This window comes from Vipera ursinii (assembly GCF_947247035.1).
Source record: "Vipera ursinii genome assembly, chromosome: 2".
Taxonomy (NCBI): Eukaryota; Metazoa; Chordata; class Lepidosauria; order Squamata; family Viperidae; genus Vipera; species Vipera ursinii.
Window position 1 is genome coordinate 261,494,581 of NC_139513.1, and position 20,434 is coordinate 261,515,014.

The window sequence follows — 20,434 nt, forward strand, 5'->3', positions numbered from 1 at the left end:
GGAATAGTTAGAATTTCAACTTGGCTAAAATGGGTAAAGTAAACTTCATTCAAAAATGTTTTTTTCCTGGAAAATGCACATTTAGAAATGTCTTCTCTATAAATGAACTTTGGTTTCATTTGATGGAATTATATAGTCTGTTTTATTAGTAATACAATCTATTTTCAGAGAAAAAAGGGACCAGAGCATAGTAAGGCATAATATATGAAAGATTTAACCTCTTGGTGATGATTACTCCTGTTCATACAGTTTGTCAGTCATCATTTGCTAAGTTTCATCTGATTCATTAGCAGTTAGTTCTTTTGTATCCTGTTCAACCATCACACCCAAATAGCAAATAAGCAAGACCAACTTTGCATTAAAAGAAAGCTTAACCTGGGTGTTGCCTGTAGAGTGATGGAGCCTTATGCTTTCATGCCAAGGTTTGTCAGTCTTATCCATTGTCCAGCTTGGTTCAAAAAAACTGTGGCTGTGCTCTTCATTAATGTTTTAATTAAAGACTAGCCGGGATGACATGGAATCCTGCCTACATTTCATGATTGACACTTGCAGAGGTTAGAAAAACAGTGTACTATTGGTGCACATGTAGTGTTACCTGGAGACAAGGGAAATACATAATTTGGTTTTGTGTGTACCCTGAACCTAATAATTCATACATAAAAAGATATGTTCTACCTAGTACTTACTTAGTGTTTAAATACTACATTTGCTCTTTACTTCAGCAAACAATCCCAAAGTCCTATTTAAATTAATTTGTATTTAAAACAATAGTAGGGAATACATGGCACGCAGTCTAATTTCAGGTGTTCCAGAGAGTTCTTTGTGGCTCTGCTTTTCAAATCATATCAAATGGGATTAAGTATGTATGTTGGGTGTGATGGAATCTCTTAATGCATGCCAACTGATTCATACACATCTATTGATTACATACACATACCTATTAATGCATGCATGTTTTCACATTGTAAGCCCAAATATTATTTGAAGCAGCGATGAGCTTTCAGCCTGGATAGCCATGGTCTAGTTTTCTTGTTTTAGAACAAAAGAAAAGGGGACTACAGGCATCCAGCCCAAAAGCTTAGCACTGCTTCATTGATGCCAGCCATGAAATTTTACACCATCAGAAGTTATTTTTTTGGTTTTGCCTTAGTAGATTGTATGAATCCAACCATAGTTGCTTAATCAGTAAAATATAGGTAAAAGAAACATATAGCACATAGCATATTTTAATGTGTGAACCTGAATTACCGTAAATACATTTCTCTTAGTATTCTGAAATGCGTGAATAAGAAAATATGTACCAGGAAGAGGAGGGAATATCTGACACTGTCCACTGTTGGCATTTTGTTTCAAATAGTTTTTCTCTGAGGAGTAAAGACTTTTGATCCAAGGGAATTGATTTGAAGGCCTGTGCGCTAAAAAGATATTTTGAAGTATTTGTTTTTGTTTCTTTCCTTGTTAACAAGTTGCTAATGTCAGATGAGGACAATTTTGTTGACTATTGACTATATTATTAAAAGTAGTGGTAGCAACAAGTATGCAGTTCTTTTTTTAAGGAAACAGCTCCATCTACACTTCCACACCCAAACAGATCTGATTCTTTGTTATTGCTCTCTTGTATATTTCATTATTTTGTAATGGAGTTGTTTTTGGTTTGTTAATTTCAATTGCTTAGAAAAAGTGTGATTTTTTTTATAGTTTTGTAAATCCTGGTTTGAACTGCAAAACTTTATCATAATCTGTCTACAAGTAAACATTTTCCACCTCACTGATTTCCGTTTGAAAACTTTAACCATGTTAAATAGAATATGCCCAGTCTGTATTGCCAGCTCTCTGTAATTAGAGATATTTATATTATGTGATATAGCATTCAAAATATCCATTTTCTAGGGAGAAACTATTATATATGGAAAGTTTGACCACATTCTTCCAGAGGAGGCTGAATTTTACTTTGTTTACAAAGGATCAGTACAGAAACATGTGGTTTTTGCTAAGCAAGTTACTGAAAACACTCTTCAGTCTATCATTCCAGGTGAGTGGCATAGCTCTGCTACGTTGTCCATTTGTTTTCCTATTGCAGCATTTTAATCACTTTTGGAAGGGCTATTACTTATTATTTAATTATTATCACAACAGAAGCCAAACAGCAACAAGAGAGGGACAAAAATTCTGTATTTTTGTTTCTCACATACAGTTGCTGGGCTAGGATGTAAGGTTTGTTTCCAGATAACTGGCTGAGCATAGGAACAAATGGCATTTGAGTTCCCCAAAATGTATAACATTTTCTTAGGAGTACTGCGTTCTCCACATTGCTTAGTTTCTTCTTCTTCAAGTCCAAGCATTATTTATGATCCTCCTTAACATATACCATTTAAAGCATCAGGAATAAAAACCTTTTATTTACAGTATTTATTCCAATCTAAAGCCTCATAAAAACATAACTTATAAAATTTGCTATTTTTTATAGTTTTTATTAGCTATTTCTTCAAGCATTAATTGATTGATTTATGATGTGCTATTAAGTCATTCTTGACTCCTACTGACCACATTGATAGATTTTTCTCCTTGAAAAATCAATCCTATGTTGTTCTGATGCATTATCTACCCTATTTTTTTTATCTTCTAGTAAAGGGGATATAGACCAACCTGGATTCTGTGGTTATCAGGTGCATGGCCAGGCAGTCTCAACCTGGCTTACTATATCACACTGGTGATCAGATAAAGCTCATGTAATACAAACCTTTGTGTTTGTATTCATAACAGCATCTTTGCTGATGGGGCAATTCTACGTATGTTTTAACATAAATTCCAGAATTCCCAGCCAACATAATGTGGCATGTTCTTCTGGCATGTTTTTCTGCCTGGACCAGTTGGTGTTCTGGCTGGATATTAATAACATTTGCATCCTAGTTCAGGGGGACAATGCAAACTGCACTGAATAATGTAAGGCAGACATGTCAAACACAAGGCCTGGGGGCTGGATCCGGCCTGTGAAGTGGTTTCATGTGGCCCGTGAAGCCATCCTAGAAACAGTGAGGGAACGGTCCCCACTGCCTTGGCCCTGGCCCAGAGACCCTCCTTCTGCCAGAGACCCTCAGATCTGTCCCACTCCTGCCCAGGCTCCCACAGGCACCCTTGATGTGAACGATGTAGAGCTGGCCACGTCCACCCAGTAGGCCATACGCACTCTAGCCACGCCCACCCAGTAGGCCACACCCACCCTGGCCACGCCCACCCGCCCCCCTGAGGGCAACCGCAATGCTGATGCGGCCCTCAGTGAAATTGAGTTTGACACCCCTGATGTAAGGCAACTGACAACTTAAAAAACTATCAACCTCTGAAAAATATATCAACCTTTCTGTTACTTCTAATGCTACTATGCATTACCTATGTATTTTTAGTCAAGTGTATATAGTATGATGAATGCTATCAATTGCTTATTTTTTCCTGCACATATAGTATATGAGAATGGAATCTTACTTTAATTCCAATTTCTCATACTTTAAAAATGGCAATAAAATATATTTTTGTAGAGGCATGTATTGAATATATAACATTTAATTGTTATACTTTTTCAGCTCATAGAGAACAAGAAGATGTTTCTGTCTTTGTGGTTATGTATGGAAAGGAAACTGAATTTCTCATTCTGGGCTCCTCATCTATAACCTTCAAGCATGACATTGCTTGTGAATTAGCGTGTTTTTTGGTGAGCCACGCCAACTGTCTAACTCCCTCTAGTCATCACACACTTCTCAGTCAGTTTGATTTGATTGAAAGAGATTTGCAGTCAATGGATCGTGATCTTATGCTAGCCATGGCCTATGAAGAGATTCCATCTTCCTGGAACATTGTTGGGAATAGTACAGAAGATGGTAAGTAATTCTCATTTAATTTTTTTATAGAGTGTGTAATTAGAATTAGATCCTGCCTTTTATCCAATAGTTTGAAGTAGAATATACAACACTCCTTCTTCCCATTTCTTCCCATCACAATAACATTGTGAGGTAGTTTGGGTGTAATATCTGTACCAAAATCATCCACAATTGGGGTTGAACTTGAAGCTGTGCCTCTACTATATCTCTACTGTTATATCACTCTTTTACTTAAGCTTTGCTTATTATTTTCTCCTGTATTCTGATTCTTATTGTTTTGTATGTATTACCAGCATAAAGATCAAAGACTAGTACAACAGAAATTAAATTGAAATTGTAAAATTAAATTAGGCACCAGAAATTAAACTGAATATTCTAAACTGGTTTGTGTCCTATTACTGCTAATAAATGAAACAGCCAATGAGCTAGGAACATTACAAAGAGATCAGATTTTTTTTATAGTTTAAAAAAAGTTGTTTCCTTAGTACATCTAATTCAATTCATGAATAATGCTTCACAGCAACTGATGACAATTCAAAGCCTGCTAAGAAGATTAATATGGTGCTAATACGATGTTTTCACTTTGATTACTAGCAGGTGAACCTTTTTTCTAATTTAAAACTGTTATGTAATAATACATTCTTATTATATAAACAAAAGGAGACATCCTTTGCATTGAAGTGGTAAAAAGAATGTTGTAGTGCAGGAATTTTGGTAACCAACAACACATTTATTACAACTCCTAATGCTTTGTCATTGATTGATTTAACCTTTACTGGATATGATTTGTGTTTAATATAGGTAGTTCTCAACTTACAACAGTTCATTTACTGACCGTTCAAAATTACAGCAGCAGTGTAAAAAGTGACTTATGACCATTTCTTTATACTTATGACTATTGCAGCATCTCCATGGTGATGTGATCACAATTCAGGCGTTTGTCAACTGACTCATTTATGATAGTTGCCGTGTCCTGGGGTCATGTGATAATTTTTTGTGACTTTCTGAGAAGCAAAGTCAATGGGCAAACCAGATTCACTTAACAACTATGTTACTAACTTAACCATTACAGTGATTCACTTAACAACTGTGGCAAGAAAGATCATGAAATAGGGCAAAATTCACTTAACATAAATTTTGGGTTCAGTTGTGATTGTAAGTCGAAGACTACCTGTAATATCATCATTATGGCACAAAATATAAATGGTTAGGTTTGGATGTTGAATTCAATTGATTTTTGGCTTTTTGTTTACGTATGGGAATTCTTTAGCAAAAGTAGATTCTGGGTTATTTGTATGTGCTTTTTAAATTGTTATCTTGCACTTCATCCAGAACTGAAAGCAATATACATGGAACTTCTGTCTTCCTGTGTGGCAGGTAAGGCTGGGAGAGAGTGACTGGCCTAAAGCTAGTCAGTGATTTCCATGATTGACAGTGGAGTTGTCTCAGTTCTCAGCTCTAGTCTAATACTTTAAAAGTTACAGATGTTCTTCTGGATAGTCCCAAAGGTGCTTTTTCAAGAGGCAACTGGACTTTCTTGTTTTTCTCTGAAGATGTTTTGCTTCTCATCCAAGAAAATTCTTCAGAAAATTCTGACTGAATTCCCCGCCATCCAGTCAGAGTTGAAGAAGCTTCTTGGATGAGAAGGGAAATGTCTTCAAAGAAAAACAAAGTCCAGTTGCGTCTTGAAAAAGTATGTTTGGGACAACCATAACCTGGATGACTGAGAATCTCCACAGACGTTCTTCTGGATACTTTGAGATATGCAATTCACAAATTATGTGGAATCAGAAAGGTTACACAAAGAGATCTTATATATGACCTTCTGAAGCTTGACTTTAAGTTTCATGCCAAGGCATTTCTCAGAGCTGGGTTTCTTTTAAAGTGATAGCTGCTAGTGACATTGGGCTAAGAAAGCACTTCGATTCTCATAAGGGTCCATAATTATGTCTAGTGCCTGCCTTTGTAAGAAAGTAAAGTCCAGTTTATTTAGGATTATATTAGGATTATAAAACGCTTATTGTTACACAGTATGATGTGATGAATAATATGGCTCTTCACCTCCCCATCTTCCCAAAGTGCAAGACCATGTTACAATGCTTTCTTTCAATTGGTTTGCAAATCGTCTCCAGGAATGCTATGAAATGAAACTGGAGAAAATCTTAATTAGTTTTGTGACAAACATTAATAAAGGCCAAACTAAAACTCCCTTTCCCAATGGGTTCCCTTCATATATGTTAGACTGCTACTTTCATGTGTTCTTCAGCTAGCATGATCTGTGCATGCTGTGGAGTTGTTGAAAGCTGAAATTCAAGCATCTTAGGACCATCCCAGATGCTCTAGAGTTCTGGTAGTCTTAACAGTAAAAAATGCAGTTTAAGTACCGTATTTTCCGGTGTATAAGATGACAGGGCGTATAAGACGACCCCCTACATTTCCTGTTAAATTATAGGGTTTGGGCTATACTCGCCGTATAAGACTACCCCTCTTCCAACGCACACCAAATAAAAATTAAAAAACATCAGATTTGATTTTAATATGGTAATTTTAATTCAAATGCTTATGACATGCAGGTACTTAATAGGAAAACTGTCACTTATAAACATAAGGCTGTTTGTCATCAAACATGTAAACATAAAACAGTGCAAGTGAATTAAACTTAATAATAATAATAATAATAATAATAATAATAATAATAATAATAATAATAATAATAATTAGTAGTAGTAGTAGTTGGAAGGGACCTTGGAGGTCATGTAGTCCAACCCCCTGCTAAGGCAGGAAACCCTATACCATTTCAGACAAATGGCTGTCCAGTCTCTTCTTAAAAACTTCCAGTGTTGGAGCATTCACCACTTCCGGAGGCAGGTTGTTCCACTGGTTAATTGTTCTAACTGTCAGGAAGTTTCTCCTTAGTTCTAGGTTGCTTCTCTCCTTGACTAGTTTCCATCCATTGCTTCTTGTCCTGTTTTCAGGTGCTTTGGAGAATAGCTTGGCTCCCTCTTCTTTGTGGCAGCCCCTGAGATATTGGATCACTGCTATCATGTCACCCCTCACCCTTCTCTTCGTTAAACTACACATACCCAATTCCAGCAACCATTTCCTATTTTCCTAATTCACTTTTTCACTTTTCCTAATTCACTCTAAAGCTTTCCCTGCGCAGAGCCTTAAGTAACACCAGCTGCCTGCAATTAGTGCAGGTTCTCATCCCACCAGGCTCAAGGTTGAGTCAGCCTTCCATTCTTCTGAGGTAGGTAAAATGAGGACTCAGATTGTTGGGAGCAATAAGCTAACTTTCTAATAATGCTGCTTGGGGGGGGGGAGGTGAAAGCTCTAGTAAGTGGGCATATACATAGAATGAAGGCTATTGCTAAGCACATTGATTTGTGCTTTAAATTGTAAGCCGCCCTGAATCTTCAGAGAAGGGCGGGATATAAATGTGATTTTTAAAAAAAAGACCAAATGGGAGATCCACTCCAGGTTTTCCAGCCAGCCCACCCAGTTCCTGAGTCAAATGTGTCCTTAGAGCTAAGCAGCTGCTCTGGCTACAGCATTCCCCACCTGCCTTTCAAGTTGCTCTTGCAGTCCCCACCTGCCTACAGCTGCTCTTCAACTTTAGAAGGAAAAACGCCCAGACCCCAGCCTGTAAAAAATCACAGACTGCAGCTTCTACTCCAATTGGTCCCGCTTTCCCTGCGCAGACTAAATGGAAGATCCGCTCCAGGTTTTCCAGCCAGCCCTGTCCCTAAAGTTTCAGCGTATAAGACGACCCCTGACTTTTGAGAAGATTTTCATGGGTTAAAAAGTCGTCTTATACGCCGGAAACTACGGTAACTCTAGTCTTTCTTAGCTAACCTAAATTTACTTATGTTTTCTTCTCTTAGGGTTGCCTCTCTCTGCTCAGTGCTAAAGTACTTCACATTACAAGTTTTGCCTTAAAGCTAAGGCATGTTATACTTTTCATATATACATTCACTATACATTTCGTTCCGTCTTGTAACTAAGCCTGAGTAATCATGTGGACAATAAAATAGAATGAAATGTGGGGGGCTCACTGATGGGTTCTTTGATGCCAAGGTGATTCAGACATCTAGCTGGTTAGGAAAGTATGCTGTGTGAGATATCCATCTATTTTGATTAAAAAAATATTTATAAAGAGCAAAAATAATATTATGATCCTTTCATTCCTTTTGGGTCAATCCAAGGTATGTACAGGAAACAAGTATTTCAGAGAAACAAAATTCAGTGTACTTGTGGGAAAAAGCTGCTGCCACATACTCTCCATACACTAGAATAATTGAAATGTAGGTAAAACAATACTAGTAAATCAATGTAAAAAAGTATCCTTTATAGCAGAATGTTTACAAATTTAATAAAGAAATAGAAAGGATTTATGTTCCTTGGCAGATCAGGATTTTTGAGATGAACGGCAAATGAGCTTAGTTATAACTGGATTCTTCCTGCCTTAGGAGCAGCGAAGCAAGTCACTTAAAATTTTTGACTGTGATCTAAATTGGGATCCCTGAAATATCTGTCCAAATTAAGAATATGATTTGGATAAAGTCATAACAACCATATACAGATTTAGACCTTATGATAGGTCACAAAAGAAATGTCCACAATCCACTTACTTGCTCCTATTGGAAGCACCAAGCAAAAGAAAAATGAGCAGCATGTACTAGCTCCGTAGTAAATCAGAACCTTTGGAAAATTATTTTATGGTAAAAAAGGGCCAAATGGGATTGTTTCAATTTAGGTAAAGCCTAACGGAGGCCTAGAGAATTTTACAATTGTTTAAACCTATGTTCTTGAATCTGAATCCAAGAACCTTAGAGATAAGAACTATAAGGGTTTTATATATTTTTTCAGGAAAACTGTAATGAATTTTCTACAATTTTATTCACAATATGTAATATTATCCAAATGGAGCAGATACAAATGAAAGAGAAACATTCAGCAGGCTGTTTTTAGGGGTTTCTTCAGATATTCTTACCTTTAATGAAACCTAACACATTTCACTCCAGTAGTGGAATCTGATCATTTAATCCTGATTAAGAAAAGTGGCATTTGAAATGTGCCTCTATAAATACATAGTTTTTATGTACTGTTTTTATGTTTTTAATATTTTATTTGTACACTGCCCAGAGTCCTTATGTAAGGGAGATGGGTGGTTTTAAAATTTGATTAAATAAATGACTAAATAAATTATTGAGTGCTCTCATTAGGATATTAGCATCTGGACCAGTAGAAAAGTCCTAAGCCTCCATAGGCTTAATTGTAGGCATCAGAAATGTTTTGACATCCAACTCATTCCAATTTTAATCTTTAGAGACACTTTCAAAAACAGCCAATCTTAGGTTTGTTCTGTGAAGCTATGTTTCAAAGTAGTTTTTTGGGCCAAACTGTTAATGCCAGATGTTAATGATCTGTATTTAATGCTGATCTTTAAAAGTATCTGGTTAGTACTTGAATGGGAGACCACCAGGAAGTTCCAGGGATGTACATTTGTGTGGGTGGTCTTAAATATGTCACAATTTGAAAGCCAATATACAATTCATACTAGAAATATTTTTGTTAGGATTGGTGGACAAAAAATGAAAATTACATGGTACTGTAGCAAGTTGTTATATATGATAATATCAGCAAGATTTTTTATTTATATGACCCAACTTGGAAAGATTTGATCACATCTACAATGGAAGAGTGATTGGTAAAGCTGATGGAGTTGGTTGGACTGGTGTAAATGACTGTTTTGATTAGAGAAAAGACATTGATTAAATTTATTACAATTGGAAGCATCTTTTGGACTTTGTGTGAGAAATGGGAAAAAAATGAAATTACGATATATAGATTTGATGACTAGCAATATTCAGAGACTATAAAAATGGATGTTATTTTTTTAGAGTAACAGTTGAACTTGTTTTGTTTGCATTCGCTATAAAAGGAGTCATAAGTCATTCTTTTTTCTGTATCTTTGTTCTTTTTATATATTTTTATTTTACTGTAGCTCTGTTTATTTTTCTCTCTATTCTCTCCTCTACTTTTTCCTTTCTTTATCATCATTTTTTGTTCATTTCTTTTAAATTTTTTACTTTGAAAAACTTAAAGCTTCTGGGAAAAAGAATCCCCAGAACATCATGGAAGAAATCAGTGGCAAATCTAACTCTGTATTGGTTCTAAGAAAACTATATGTCCATTAAATCATCAGAAGTCAAACTTGATCTTAAAAGACTTTTTCTCTTGGTGCCAACTTCCCAAACCATCAGGCAGTGTTACATTGATTGCTGCTATTATCAATCAGTCAAGTCATCCTTGCTTTTTGCAGATACGATTTACCTAACAGTATTGTGAAAAACATGCTGCATTTGGTTCTGTTGTTCTGTGGCCCGCCATGGTGCTAGATTTCCCCAAATTCAAGAACCAATGAAAAACCAAAATGTGTATCCCCAAAGAATGAATTTAAAAACTTGCTTCCAGTAGATATACTTTCCCCCTTCTTGTGAGATAAGCCTGCTAAAGGTAGAGGGGAAATGAATGACAACAAAGAACAGCTGAGACCACGTTTGCTCTGGCCTTGGTGAAAGATCCTAATGGTAGAAGGTCTGGCACAATTCATCATGGGCCTTTATGAGCCCCTGTGCTTTTGGCAGATCCCTCATGTTGACCCTGCCAAAATCAGATGGCTCTATGTTAAGCTTACTTTACTGACTGCAACTGCTTAATAATTTAGTTCAATTAAGTTCAATTAACCCTTCATTTTCAGATGTTGAATAATGCTTTCTAGGAATTATTATATTATGAAATTTGATTTTTGCCAAGCTTTAACATTTGTTAGCATTAATTTTAGACTCTAATTAAAACTGCATGTAGAAAACTTATTTAACTTTCAGAAATAGGAATTATTTCCTGTTTTTATTAATGCAATGTAAAGATTTACTCAAAGTGGATTAATAGTAATTTATTGCCCAATATATTTGTCATAGGGTTCTGTTTTTCTGCACTAAACATTGTATTAGCTTTATTTTGTTTCAATATTAACAAAGCCTTAAGTTCCATTTTTCCATAGTACTGCATTGCCTATCAAAAGAAACACAGTAGGCTGCATTTAGCACATTGTGTTGCTTTCTTAAACACCCTGATAAGAATAGTCGTCTGGGTAATGTGTAAATCAGTGCAATAATACAGTCCAACTATAAATAGCACTATCACTGAAAAAAACCCCAAAAGAAACAATAACAACAAACAGAAGCAGAGAGCCAGTGTGGTCTAGTGGCTGTGATCTTGGACTAGGAAGCCTAATCTCTCCTAAGCCAAGGTCACTGGGTGACTTAGGCTCATCACTTCTTCTGAGCCCAAATGACCTAGCAGTAGTCAGTGTAGATAAAACTGCTGTGTTTGTTTGTTTGTTTGTTTGTGTGTCTCGGTATGTTGCTTTGAATTATAATAATAATAATAATAATATAATATAAAGTTGGAAGGGACCTTGGAGGGAAGGTGACAATTAAATCTGACAAGCAAACAAGTGGAAATGCAAAGTCATATGCATGCAGAAAAAAAACCTTAACAGTAAAACAGGGCAAACTTATGACAGTATTAAAATTATTTTTAAATGCTTGGGAAAATAAAAAGGAATTCACAAGGTACAAGGAAGTCTACCGTATTGGTGGCTGATGAGCAAATATTGTGATGGCACTCAGTAATTAGAAGTCACCCTAAAAATCATACGGTGCTTTCTCAGTCAGAAAAAGAGAAAATCGCCTTTTAATGACTACTCTTGCAAACACAATATTGTCAAAGAGTCTGCAGTGGTTTTCAAGTGGCAATTTTTTCAAACCCATTCAGAGAAAAGTAAGTTGTTTGCTTGAAACGCATCTGCCTTACTGTTGACTACGTATGATATTGCAGTTATGTATTGTTTTCTGCCAGATGTTTAATTTTTATGGTTGATTGTTTTATGTGGCCTTATATTCTTTTTGGAAAATATTTTCTAAACTTTACAGGTTTAGAGAGGAAGCTATCTGCCTATGTTCAAAACTAAGACATCTGAAACTTAACTTATATAGAGGTTCATCACACCTCAGTACTAGATGATAGTTTCACTAAGGACTATACTTCAATAGTTCGTCAGTTTAAGGCTATTGATGACTTTCCTTTAGCTTAAATTATTTTGAGGCATTTAGTAGCAAAAAACATGCATTGATTCAAAGAAGTGGACACATTATTATGGTGTGTAAGTCATAGGTTTTATGTTTTCCTCTGCCAGCATTAATAAACCTTCATTGTACGTGTGCCATAACACTTGTTCTTAGATATTTTCTCCCCTTGCAGTTCAGTTTGTTTTAAATAAATCAGCAAAAGATAAATAGAACTTGAATGTTATCACAAATGTTTCAAAATATGGGTTGTGTGCCAGCATGCACAATTGTGGTTTGACTCATGGTAAAAGCATATGCATAATTTGTTTGCTAAGAACAAAAAAGAAAGTTGGCTGCAGATAGTATGGTGTGATCAGTTTTCAAGCACAACCTTGGCTTTGCAGAGTTGCTAAAGGTAGGAAATTATCTGCAGTATTAGAATCTTCAACTGATTTTCACAGGGGGAAAAAGATACTAGGTATGACAGCTTGTCAACACATTAAAAGTTTAAAAGATTAAGCCTGACACAACTGAAAACTGTAAGCCTGTTCTGATGCCATGTCTTCCCTTCTAGACACAGCTAATATTTTCTGCTTCCTTCCTGAAAATAAATGAGCTGTATCATCCAGGGACAACTTAGTCACTTCTGTTATGAGAATATTTGTTTTGTTTAAATAGCTTTGAGCAAGGAAAGGGATTCAGATGCAAGAAAGAATAGAATATTCATGTAATCGATTAAACAGACTCGTTTTAGCTCTGATATTATCCCTCAAACATTATATTTTGACTACAAACTAGAGAAGTGAAGCAAATCAAGGTCTAGCCCTCTTTAAAAACTTGACTGCTGATTTTTCAAGAGACAGTTTGATGAAAAGTAGTTCTTTAAAACTGGGAATCTTTCAGTTCTCAAATGAATTTGCTTGCTCCTTAATGTGAGCTTTCTACTCTTGTCTCATTTTGTTTTAATCATCTGCTGAATTAGAACAAATGTTCTTTGTTCTGATGGTGTAAATTTGAGAATGGGTTATATTTTGCTGAAACAACAGGCTTGTTCAGCTATTTATATTATGGACTTGAAGAACATTGGAAGGGGTTAGTATATACAGGAACCTTATTGGCTGCACCCATTTACAGTACATGGCTTATATTAGTAGTAAACTAAAAGAAAGATAAATCTGGATTTAAAGCAGATCCTTTATAAAAAAGATAATAACAAAAGGGGTAAACTTGTCATTTATAGTTACCAACCCCCAATGAAAACCTGAAGTTTTTTCAATAAATGTGTGCATGTGAACAACCTATGCAGGTTGTGGATATATGCAGTGCTAGAACCCATGATCGAAAAAAAGGTTAGAGCCCAAGCAAAGATATTAAATGAATGTTATTTGAATTAATGTTCGTTGTTTAAATTTGATCTATTTGCATATATCTGTTTTCTCTCACATAAACTCCTGTCCTACATTCACACAAATGCACAAAAACACACATTTGACTAGAGACAGAGTAACTGTCTGGGTTCAGTGAACATAAACCTATGCCTTCTCATTCTCTAAGAAGTCCAACTGAAGTCAGTGACCTTTCTCCTTAGATAAACATAAAAGTACTGCTTGTGTTTATTCCAGCTTATTCCTTGAAAGTTGGCATGAAAAATTCAGGAACGTTTGGCGGTATTGAGGTGTTTTTTGCCCTTTAGTTTACAACAAAGAATAGTTGCTTCAGGGCTGGAAGGAAAAAGAAAATTATTCAGGCCTTCAGTTTAGTTCCTTTTATTCCAAGGTAAATGTGTCAAGACTTCTGGTCATATTCAGTCCTCATGCTAGTTGCATTCTTTCCTCCTTTCCTTTGAGGGGCAGGATGTAAATCTCTGCAGTGGAGAGTTTCTCGACCATGAACCTCTCCATGAGATGAGGATCCTGATTTTCTGATTTGCATGCAGAACCGTTACTGATCGAGGAGGTTCTCCATTGCAAATACTCATTGTTCTCATATGCATGACAAGGAAGAGAGGTTCACATTAGTATAAAGTTTCAATAGAATCTTATCTTTCCTGTTCATTCACACACTTTCAAGAGCCTCTGTCTCTCAGCACACTGTCAACCAATGATACGGTAGATATACAGAAAATATAGTATGCTTCACAATTAACTTTGCTCTTCATTTTCCAAGACTGCATTTGTAATATCAGTTTTTAAACTAACATATGCTATTCATGTGAGCAAATGTTTATGCTTATGATGTTGTTCCTGAGGTCAGTGTATAAAAATTTCCTCCTGTTTTGGAGGGTGACTTCTGATTTTCCAACTACATCATCAGAAGGAAACATGCAGTATGTATAATCTCACTGCTGTCATCTGCATTTGCATTTGCTTATATTGGCTGAGGAAATGCCTGGTTGTAATATAAAATGTGCTGCTGTCTTTGTCTTTAGGGAAGCCCAGATTGTTATTTGAAGTCACAGGAGAACAAACATAAATGTTATTCTGTACTTTTATTTTCATTTTTAATTTGCTTTTATGTTAGGCATAAAACATACTTATGTTAGACCTGAAACCTATGCAACAACATATTGAGATTTTTCTGAATAAAATAGGCAGTTATGTCTCATGGTAAAAATAGGAAAGATTCATTGAATGACTTTATGCTGCTTCCTTTTTTCAATTTAGCAGAATTGTTGCTTGGGGGACAAATGGGAATTGCGAGTAGATCATTTTGCAATCCTGAAAAAAAAATGCAGGCTATCAGTGTGAGAAACAGCCAAATAAATATTGTGGGAGTTCTTACTCATCTTTTATCATAGACTCTGTATTGATTTTGGGCACCTTTATTATAGGATGGTCTCATAGTGGGATGCTTTTCTTAAAGGTATGCCCATAGGCTTTGGAGTTGACTTAATTACTAATTCACTCTCATTTACTTTCACTAACAGAAATAATGTCTATGATGTGTACTTTAATGTTTGATTCTACTGTCAATCTTCAGTATAGACTGTGAAGATTGTGCTCTGGAGCCAGTTTCATTCTATAGTCACATTTGTATGCAGATTCAGTAATGTGAATATTTTTCATCTTCTCAGTCCTTTAAAGTGGTTGGGCTATTTTAAATGCAATTATATCGCTTGATCTCAAAGTTGAGCTGCTAATTAGTTGAGAGCTGCTATTGTGATGGTGATGGAAGGATAGAATAAAAGAGGACAGGACTGAGAGAGGTAAATAGATTTTCAGGAAGAGACCACCAGGAAGAGATCACAGAAACCTTGGAAAGAAAGAAAAATCACAAAATGAGAAAAAGCAAGTTTTCAGGAAAAAGAAGCTGAAGTCATTGTATCAGGAGACTAACATAAAACAAAGTATTTTAAAAGTAGGCACAGGTTTACCATATTGAGCCTGGCTGAAGAGTCCAGAAGAATGTAGAAGAATATCTGCAATTGGCAAAGAAGTAGTAGGAGCAGATGTTTTGTAATTTTCACTAATGTTACTGTGAGAAAGGAATTTAGTGTCCCAAGAAAGGTGTATGTTTCCAATGTTCACTTAGTATGTGCAAGTATAAGTCTGAGTAGAGAATATATGGAAACAGGGTCAGGCAATCTGTTTTTAGGCTGAAGATTATTTTGGAAGCACGTCTAGTAACACAAATAACAAAATAGGTATTTGGGCCAAATGTTTTTCAGCTCATGTTTGTGATTTTGGCAACTTTGGTCTTTGAAGTGGAAAAGAGATGCATTTTGCTTTGTAGAATCTTAATGCATCATCTTCTACCCTTAGTTTGTCAAAAAGCACACACAGTCATATACTGTAGTCATAATCGTCCATTATACTGTTTACATTATGGTAATGTGATTGAAGGGTATACGAGGAGGGGTTACAAAGTAGGGAGATGGGAAATAATAATAATAATAATAATAATAATAATAATAATAATAATAATAATAATAATAATAATGATGATGATGATGATGATGATGATGATGATGATGATGATGATGATGGAAGGGACCTTGGAGGTCATCTAGTCCAACCCCCTGCTCTGGCAAGAAACCCTATACCATTTCAGACAAATGTCTGTCCAGTCTTTTCTTAAAAACTTCCAGTGTTGGAGCATTCACTGCTTCTGGAGGCAGGTTGTTCCACTGATTAATTGTTCTAACTCAGAAAATTTCTCCTTAGTTCTAGGCTGCTTCTCTCTATGGTTAGTTTCCATCCGTTGCTTCTTGTCCTGCCTTCAGGTGCTTTGGAGAATAGCTTGACCCCCTCTTCTTTGTGGCAGCCCCTAAGATATTGGAACACTGCTATCATGTCACCCCTCGTCCTTTTCTTCATTAAACTAGACATACTCAATTCCAGCACCCGTTCCTTATATGTTTTAGCCTCCAGTCATCTAATCATCTTTGTTACTCTTCTCTATTCTCTTTCTAGAGTCTCAATATCTTTTTTACATAGTGGTTACCAAAACTGGATGCACTGTTCCAAATGTGGCATTACCAAGGCATTATAGAGTGATATTAACACTTCATGTGATCTTGATTCTATCCCTCTGTTAATGCAGCCTAGCACTGTGTTGGCTTTTTTGGCAGCAGCAGCACACTGCTGGCTCATATTTAAGTGATTGTCCACTAGGAATCCGAGGACCCTCTCACAGTTACTACTATTGAGCAAGGAACCACCTATACTATACCTGTGCATTTGGTTTTTCTTGCCTAAATATGGAACCTTACTTTTTTCACCATTGAATTTCATTTGTTAGATAGCGCCCAATGTTCAAGTCTGTCAAGATCCTTCTGTATCTTAAGCCTATCTTCTGGAGTGTTGGCCATTCCTGCCAGCTTGGTGTGGTCTGCAAATTTGATGAGTTCCCCGTCTATCCCCTTTCCTAAATCATTCATGAAGATGTTGAAGAGCACTGGGCCCAGAACAGAGACCTGGAGCACCCCACTACTCACTTCCCTCCATGTAGATACCGTTCCATTGAGGACCACATGCCGAGTACAGCTGGTTAGCCAGCTATGAGTCCATCTGATGGTGATGCTCTGTCACCTACATTTTTCTATCTTAACAAGTAGTAGATTGTGATCTACTTTATCAAATGTCTTACTGAGTAAATTATATCCACAACATTCCTCTGGTCCAATAATTTTGTCATCTGGTCAAAGAATGCAATAAGATTTGTCTGGCATGATCTGTTTTTGACAAACCCATGTTGGCTTTTGGTAATGACTTTGCCTCTAGGTATTTGCTGATTCGTTGTTTGATTATCTTTTCCAGAATCTTCCCAGGTATCGAGGTCAGGCTGATAGGTCTGTAGTTTCCTAGATCCATTTTTCCCCTTTTTTGAAAATGGGAACTACATCAGCTCTTTTCCAGTCCTCTCGTAGTTCCCCAGTGCTCCAGGATCTTTGAAAGATATAGTTCAGTGGTTCTGAGATCACATCTGCCAGTTCTTTCAGAACCTTGAGATGTAATCCATCTGGTCCTGGTGATTTGAACTTGTCTAGGGTGGACAGGTGCTCACTTATCATTTTCTTGTCTATCTTAACTTGTGTTTCTAATCTTTTTTTTTACGGTACTGTTTTTGATAGGTTGGACTGCTGTTTTTTCCCTTTGTGTAACTACCGGTGCAAAAAACGAGTTGAGTAGTTTTGCTTTCTCCCTGTTGCTTGTCACTTTCTTGCCACTTTCTCCCACTAATGGACAAATCATTTCCTTAATTTTTTTCTTGTTTTTTCCATGTTGAAAGAAGCTTTTTTTGTTATTTTTTACTTTTGTTGCAAGCCTTAGTTCATTTTGAGCCTTAGCTTTCCTCATTTCATCTTTGCAGACATGGGCTATTTGCTGATATTCTGCCTTAGTTATTCCACTTTTTATACTTGTCCTTTTTATCTTTCAATTTATCAGAGAGTTCTTTATGCAGCCATGCTGGTTTCTTTTAAGAGCTGTTATTTTTCTTCTTTGTTGGTACTGTGCTAGACTGGGCTTTTATAATCTCACTTTTAAAAATTTCCCAAGCTTCTTGAGTTGTTTTCCCCTTGGGGATTCTCATCCATGGAATCCTTCCCAAGCTCTCTCTAAGTTTATTGAAATTAGCTCTCTTAAAGTCCAAGATTCTAGTTTGGCTGTGTTATATTGTTTGTGCTTGCACAATGTTGAATTCCAATATTGAATGATCACTCCCCCCAAGGTTCCTATGGCTTCAACACCTTCTATCATTTCACCTCTGTTAGTGAGAATTAAGTCCAATATGGTTGATCCACTAGTTCCTTTATGTATATGGATGTAGGATATGGATTACATTAACCCTACATGGGAGAATCTATAGCCAGATTCATTCTGTGGATATGTCTAGACATATTTGTGTGGGAAACATATTGAACCTGCTACCCAGTTCATAGCATTACTGGACACTGCCCTAATAAGGGACAAATAAAAGTTTGCATTTCCCAAAATGTCTACCTTGCAGCAGGAGGAATCAAGAACCTGGCAGAATGAAAAGCACTCAGTGGTTCCATCTTCTGATTGAATAAGGGATGGGTCCCATGCAAGACTTTAATCATGGCTGCTTATACCTTCGGGCTCTCTCAGCCATGCAAGAATGTTTGCAATAGAAAGTAAATAAGAATATATCAACATCTGAATTTTAATATTACAGTTTTTTGTTTGTTGGCAAAGTAGCTTGCTTTGGCTAATCTTAAAAACTGAGCTGAGTTAGACTGGGTTAATGTTTGGAAAAGAGATCAGCAGGAAATCACAGGCTAAATGATGAGGCTAAAATAAATCTTCAGAAAAGGCAGGGGCAAACCACTTTCATACTATTGCCAACTAAACCAGTTACCGGGGCCTGAACTGTTTGTTTGATACAGTGGAAGGCTCCTGCAGAGAAAATCCCAAATCCACATTGTTTTGAAGTATTCCCAAATCTCAAACAGATTTGTGGCCTGCTGGGGAACATGAGACTTGTTCTGTATTTGCTAATGAAATTTGTGCTGGGTCAATTAGCTTAAAGATTGCATTGTTAGAATTTAACAAATTGAAACATGCTTGTATACATTTAAAAATTGGAGAACTAAATTAAATAATTGCTTTTTCCCAAATATGATCTCAAGCATGCCTTCCTTCCTTCCTTCCTTCCTTCCTTCCTTCCTTCCTTCCTTCCTTCCTTCCTTCCTTCCTTCCTTCCTTCCTTCCTTCCATCTCAACAAGTGACTCTGTGTGACAAACAAAAATAAATTAAGAATAGTTAAAAACCAGCAATACATAATTAAAATATGTAGCAGGGATTGCTATAAAATTTTATTATTCCATTGAAATAATCTTTCTTTTTACTACCCTGTGTTAATAATCAACTCTACATTGTTATATTAAAAGATGCTTATAGTCCAGAAGAATGGGATTGCTGATTTTTAATGCAAAATCTATATATGTTTTTCTTTTAGAATCAAAATGCCAAGAAACACTTCTCCATCTTGCAATGAGATTGGGTCTGGTTCAACTTTCACAGTTCCTGTTATTCCAACCAGGTGGAACAGTTGCAGTCACTTTACTTAACGAAGAAGGATTGACACCCTTGGACTTGGCTTTACAGAATGGACATTTCAATCTTGTTGAAATGTTTTCCAAGTAAGTAGTATGCCTTGATATTAAATAATGGGAAGAAATAATAATAATAATAATAATAATAATAATAATAATAATAATAATAATAATAATAATAATAATAATAATAAATGATGATGATGTTGGAAGGGACCTTGGAGGTCATCCAATCCAACCCCCTGCTCAGGCAGGAAACCCTAGACCATTTCAGACAAATGGCTGTCCAGTCTCTTAAAAACTTTCAGTGTTGGAGAATTCACAGCTTCTGGAGGCAGGTTGTTCCACTGGTTAATTGTTCTAACTGTTAGGAAATTTCTCCTTAGTCCTACGTTGCTTCTCTCTGTGGTTAGTTTCTATCTGTTGCTTCTTGTCCTGCCTTCAGGTGCTTTGGAGAATAGCTTGATTCCCTATGTGGCAGCCCCTGAGATTTTTAAACACTGCTATCATGTCACCCCTCGTCCTTCTCTTCATTAAATTCAGTGACTATTTTTGTTTGTACCTCTGTTAAATTCAGTGAATTATTCTTTTTTTTTTTTAAAAAAAAGGTTTAATTGGTTTTTCAAATCTACATATTTAGAAAGCATCATGATGACTGGGTAATCAGAGATTCAGTAACAGAGTTTTCAGTACATAATTCAGGTTACATTTTCAAAACATCCTTCTCAATTTCCCTTAACATTTCATACTACCAGTTTAAATTAATAAATTTCTAGAAATAGCATGGTCAGTTGAAAAAGTTGTCAATTCAATTTCATTGAAATATATCTATGTCCTGTTATTAAAGTTTACCTAATTTTAATTTTAATTATATTATTCAAATTTAGCCTTTAACATCCCAAATAAT

The 20,434-nt window shown here is 36.0% G+C and overlaps 1 protein-coding gene across 1 annotated transcript in view; it reads left to right on the top strand.

The window, feature by feature from the left end:
- Window positions 1–1,898: 1,898 nt before the first annotated feature.
- Window positions 1,899–20,434, top strand: part of ARHGEF28 (Rho guanine nucleotide exchange factor 28) — a 113,704-nt gene continuing 95,168 nt past the window's right edge. The window contains exons 1-3 of the mRNA XM_083355527.1: window positions 1,899–2,032; window positions 3,579–3,872; window positions 19,431–19,614. Of these exons, the coding sequence (XP_083211653.1) occupies window positions 3,617–3,872; window positions 19,431–19,614 (440 nt within the window). The 5' untranslated portion in view covers window positions 1,899–2,032; window positions 3,579–3,616. The remainder of the gene's footprint in view (window positions 2,033–3,578; window positions 3,873–19,430; window positions 19,615–20,434) is intronic.